The sequence below is a fragment of the Myotis davidii genome, unplaced genomic scaffold (genome assembly GCF_000327345.1).
Source record: "Myotis davidii unplaced genomic scaffold, ASM32734v1 scaffold149, whole genome shotgun sequence".
In the NCBI taxonomy this organism is placed as follows: Eukaryota; Metazoa; Chordata; class Mammalia; order Chiroptera; family Vespertilionidae; genus Myotis; species Myotis davidii.
The window spans coordinates 1,664,082-1,668,971 of NW_006352194.1; the positions used below are offsets into that span (position 1 = coordinate 1,664,082).

The 4,890-nt window shown below is 55.6% G+C and overlaps 1 protein-coding gene across 6 annotated transcripts in view; it reads left to right on the forward strand.

The window, feature by feature from the left end:
- Positions 1–4,890, forward strand: part of UBXN11 (UBX domain protein 11) — a 20,310-nt gene that overhangs the window by 1,987 nt on the left and 13,433 nt on the right. For 2 of the 6 annotated variants that reach the window (XM_015557266.1, XM_015557269.1), the window contains exons 2-5: positions 1,328–1,430; positions 2,538–2,566; positions 3,157–3,255; positions 4,520–4,620. In XM_015557266.1, coding sequence (XP_015412752.1) covers positions 1,360–1,430; positions 2,538–2,566; positions 3,157–3,255; positions 4,520–4,620 — 300 coding nt within the window. In that variant the 5' untranslated portion in view covers positions 1,328–1,359. Of the gene's footprint in view, positions 1–1,327; positions 1,431–1,532; positions 1,631–2,537; positions 2,567–3,156; positions 3,256–4,460; positions 4,621–4,890 lie in introns of those variants that run through there. The other 4 variants (XM_015557267.1, XM_015557270.1, XM_015557268.1 and 1 more) reach the window with 3 other exon arrangements.

A 4,890-nucleotide genomic window follows, 5' to 3' on the forward strand; every position in this document is an offset into this window, starting at 1 on the left:
CTCAACAAGACTTAATTTTTGTCTTATTTTATTTTTTGCAACACCATTAATTGCCTCTATGCCCTCTTCCACTTCCACCCACCCCAATTTCTATCTTTTTGACTAGTTTCTTTTGAGGGGGTCATGGTGGTGAGAATTTGGAGAAAGAAGGGACAATCAGGTCTGGTGGGAGATTATGCAGGCCTGTTTTAGGGACTAAAGGCACAGTGCCTAGGGCTTATTAGCATAATGAAAATGCTCTAAAATTGATTGGGATGAAAACTCTGTGATATGTATGTTATTTCTGAATCCCATGGGGAACTCTCCTTGATGCTATTCCCATCCCCACTTTACACAAAGGAACCAAGGTGGGGGTTACACTGGTGAATGACAGAACCTGTCTAGAACCTGGATTCTTTTTTATTTAATTTTTAAAAAATTTATTTATTGATTTTAGAGAGGGAGAGGTAGAGAGACACACAGACACATTGATTTGTGTCCCACTTACGTATGCATTCATTGGTTGCTTCTTGTATGTGCCCTGACTGGGGATCGAACTTGCAACCTTGGTGCATCGGGGTGACACTCTAACCAACCAAGCTACCTGGCCAGGGCCAGCAGCCTGGCTTCTTGACCTCCCTGCCATGTGGACTATGTCTTGGTTGAGCCCTGCCCTTGGGTTGCCCCCCTCTGGCTCTGAGATGTTGGGGTGGCACCTGGGCTCTGGTGGGAGGGGAGGGGACCCCTAAACTTTGTGTTGACCAGCTCCTTGATGGATGGGCGAAAGCCCCAGGCCTCTTGGGTAGTCTCATTTCTGGGCTCTAAATTTGGGCAAGTCCCAGGCTTCTAGCACATTTCTGCAGCCTGCTCCATCCCCCATGCCTGTTCCCAGGACAGAGGCCTTTGGGTTCCAAGCAGAGAGCGGGGTCTCTGGAGGAGCAGGGGATGTTAATCACAGGGCTCCTGAGGCCCAGCTGCCTCCAGAACCCTCCCCAGGAGCAGTGGGAAGAAGTGAGGCGACACCCCCTGGGTGGTGTTCCTTTTTGGGAACGTAACCAAGGAAGAGAAACTTTCACTTCCTGGTCCCGAGGGAGTGACTCCAAGGACTGACTTCTTTTTTTTTTCCTTTGTTAATCCTCACATAAGGATATTTTCTCCTTTGCTCTTTTAGAGAGTGGGAGGGTGGGAAGGAGGGAGAGAAAGAGAGAGACATAGATAGAAGAGAGACACATCAACTGGTTGCTTCCCGACCTGGGCTGAGGGGGGATCGAACCTACAACCCAGGCATGTGCCCTTGACTGGGAATAGAACCCATAACCCTTCGGTCTGACTTCTTTTTTCTACTCAGGGAGTTCCTGACAACTAAGATCTAGAAGAACTATGAGCTCACCTTTGTCCTCCCTTGGCAAGACCCGGAAGGTGCCCCTGCTGTCGGAGCCTGTGAACCCAGGGTAGGAGGGGTGGGGATCGAACCTACAAGCCAGGCATGTGCCCTTGACTGGGAATAGAACCCATAACCCTTCGGTCTGACTTCTTTTTTCTACTCAGGGAGTTCCTGACAACTAAGATCTAGAAGAACTATGAGCTCACCTTTGTCCTCCCTTGGCAAGACCCGGAAGGTGCCCCTGCTGTCGGAGCCTGTGAACCCAGGGTAGGAGGCTGGCCCCCGGGCCCTTGGTGTCCACGCCCCTGCCCCCTCCTTGCTCCTCCCATGGACAAGAAGAATGACTCCTGGTGTCTCGGAGAGGGCAGTGAGGAGTCAGGTAGCTTTCCCTGACCACCTTATCCTTCTCTACCTCCTGAGAGGCTCTCTGTTGTGTTAAGCGCACAGTGGGTTGTGGCCTTTGGTAAGGATTGGGCTCCATGCGAGTAGCTTAGCAAACACTGGTGGTGCACCTGTTCTGGGCCCTGCCGTGTGCGGGGCTCTCGGTAAAGGGAATTCTTTACATCTGTCTAGCGTTTTCATCTTTCCAAAGAAAATATATTTCCCCCCCCAGAGAGGAAGGTAGAGGGAGAGATAGAAACATCAATGATGAGAGAGAACCATTGATTGGCTGCCTCCTGCCCACCCCACACTGGGGATAGAGCTCATAACCTAGGTATGTGCCCTGACAGGGAATCTGTCCTGTTTCATAGGTTGACGATCAGCCACTGGCCGAACCAAATAATTTTTTTTTAACTTCCTTGCTCTTATGAACAGCGCTTGAATCATTCGTAGACCAAGGGGATCCAGAGAGGTTGAGTGGGAGGCCTGGGGTCCCACACCATTTCAAAGTAGAGCTGGGGCTGGGCTCCTTGACTACAGGACTCTGTCTTCCACCCAAGACTCTGCCCTCCAGCTCCTCCCTGTCCTCCGCTGGGAGGAGGTGGACACCCTGAAGCCTGCTCGTCCCAGTGCCAGCATGGGATTGGGGGGTGGATGTCCGCAGGAGGCAGAGGCCAACCCTCCATCATCTTCGTGCTTGGCTGGGGGCTTGGTGCCCAGGGCCTCTCCCCGATGACATTCTAGGGGGTCCTAACGTGTCTGTCTTCCTTCTCCTTCCTGCCCGGATTCCCAGAAGGCGAGGGATAAAACTCTACGGAAACGGTACGTGAGGGCTCTGCCCGCGTGTCTTCCTCACCTCCCGTCTGCCGTGTCTCCTTGGGGTTGGGCAGATGGAGAGAAAGCATGATGAAGACTTCTGTCAGCCAGAGCAGCTGGCCCAGCCTCAGCTTTGCCGGCAGCTCCCACCCCTCCTGAGGACAGGGCTTCCTCTGGGCAGCTCTCAGTAGAAGGCCCCACACCCCTAGCAGAGAGTCATTCCTAACACTGGAACCCCTCCACCCACCTTGGGGTTGACTGGTGAGCGCTGAGAATCCAGAGGGGGCCAAACCCCACCCTCCTTCCCCAAACAGCCACCTCCAGCCCCTAATACCTGTTTCTCCCGGAACCCCTGTCCTCACATCACTGCTCTGACTCCTGCAGGCTCAGATCTTTGCATCTCAACCCCACCCTTTCCCCCACCGTGGTCCCCCAGGAGCCAGGCTGGGAGAACTCTAGGAAGAGGCCTGTTCTCGTTGGATCCGTGCTCGCCAACATCCCGTTTTCTATCCTCATTTGTTTGGGGGGACAGATCCAGGGCCCCAGCTTGCTCTGGGCCTTAGCCCTAACAGTGACCTGGGCATCTGTGTCTGCAGAAGATGCAGTGAACGTGCTGAATGATGGACAAGGCTCAGAAGAATCGTTCTCTGTCCCTTCCTGCTATGGTGGCATAGGAGCTCCTGTGGGTAGGCACGGTGAGAGCAGAGGCCCAAAGGGGTCTGGGTTCCCAGCAGCAGGAGAGAGCCCCAGAAGAGAGAGGCCCAGAGGGGCATGCACCTGCTCCCCGCCTGCTGGATCTGAGACAGCTGTTCCCATTTCTGGCTGACCGTGGCCATGGGCTTGCCTCCCCAGACCCGTCCAGGGCCGCGTTTGGCATAAAGCTAAGTGGGCCCCACTCTTAGCTCAGGAGGTGTGGCCACGCCCCAGGCCAGGCTGTGGCTAGTGCCTCTGGAGTGAACCTGGCTGGAGTCACCATCAAGTGTAATGTCAGCGTGTCCAGGATCCAGGCTCAGAGGAGTGAGGACCTGAGGATGAAGCTCTGCCTTCAGCTCTCTGCTTCCTGCTTTGCAGAGCTCTGGGCAAGGCCCAAAGTCCCCTCGGTAGCCCTCCTCGCCTGGTCCACACCATCCCCAGGGGCTTGGTGACACTGCGATCATGTAGGTGCCTAATGGGGGATGGGGCTCATCAGGGCACCTTTCCAGAGGAGGTAGGATGGATCAGGCCGGGCAGAGGGGAGACCTGCAGATGGGAGGAGCTGGGCGGAGCGCTGGGCAGGGGCAGGGGCGGAGCTGGGAGGAGCTGGGATGCAGTTAGAATCCTCCACTAGCTGTGTATCTCAGAGAGGCAACTTCCCGTCTTCTGTGAACTGGGCGTGGGGACACCCAGGTCAGCATGTGGAGGCGAGGATTCGCTGAGGGGATCCTCCACCGAACACCCGTCTGTCCGCTTACATGGTGGGGAGAGGGGAGTGAGATGGAAAAGGAGGCAGCATGGTCCTGGCCCCACAGCCACTCGGTCACACGGCCAGTGTCCTCCCAGCGGGGGACACTCAGTAGTAATCACAGCGAGCAGCTCCTCCACGTAAAGGGCTGGTCACTGCTCTCCGTTCACTTCTCACCAGTGTCTGTGCCCTCAGGGCTCACCTGTCCTCTCACCTCTCTGCCCAGCAACAGTCCACACGGTTTGCTGTTCCCTCCTCAGAGCAGCTGCTCGTACCATTGGACAAATTACTGAATCTCTCTGTGCCTCAGTTTCCTACAGCAGCTCATTTCCTCAGAGGCATGTTGTAAGGGTTGCACAGTTGACATGTGAAAGTGCTTAGAGTGGCCCCTCTTACCTAGGTGACAGCTGTTGTTATTACTCTTATTTCCACTCCTGGGGATCCCTCTCCCCCTCCCAGGACCCCGTACCTCAGCCTCTGCCCTAGGCATGGGCTCTAGGACTCTGTCTGTTTGGCAGCTGCTGGGACCCACAATGGGGAGCTGCTGAGCACCATGGCAAGGAAAGTGCAGGATCTGGAGGAACAGGTGAAGGACCAGAACGACCAGATGCTGTCCAAGGTGGGACCCCCGTGGGGACACGGCCAGGGTCTGGTCTGAAGGGTGGGGGAGTCCAGGCTGGTGTGACCAATGAGGCTACTACTGCAGTAGGTCAGGGTGGGTGGGTTCTACCCTGAACTGCCCACACTGAACTGCCGAGTTGAGGGCCAGGTGTGGCCTGAGCCTGATGGGTCCCCGTGACCTGAGGAGAGAGGCTAGGGGTGTTCTCCACAGCTGGGCAAGGCCCGTAGACCTCAGAGTTCTGGGGCACTCAGGGGACCTCCACTCCTT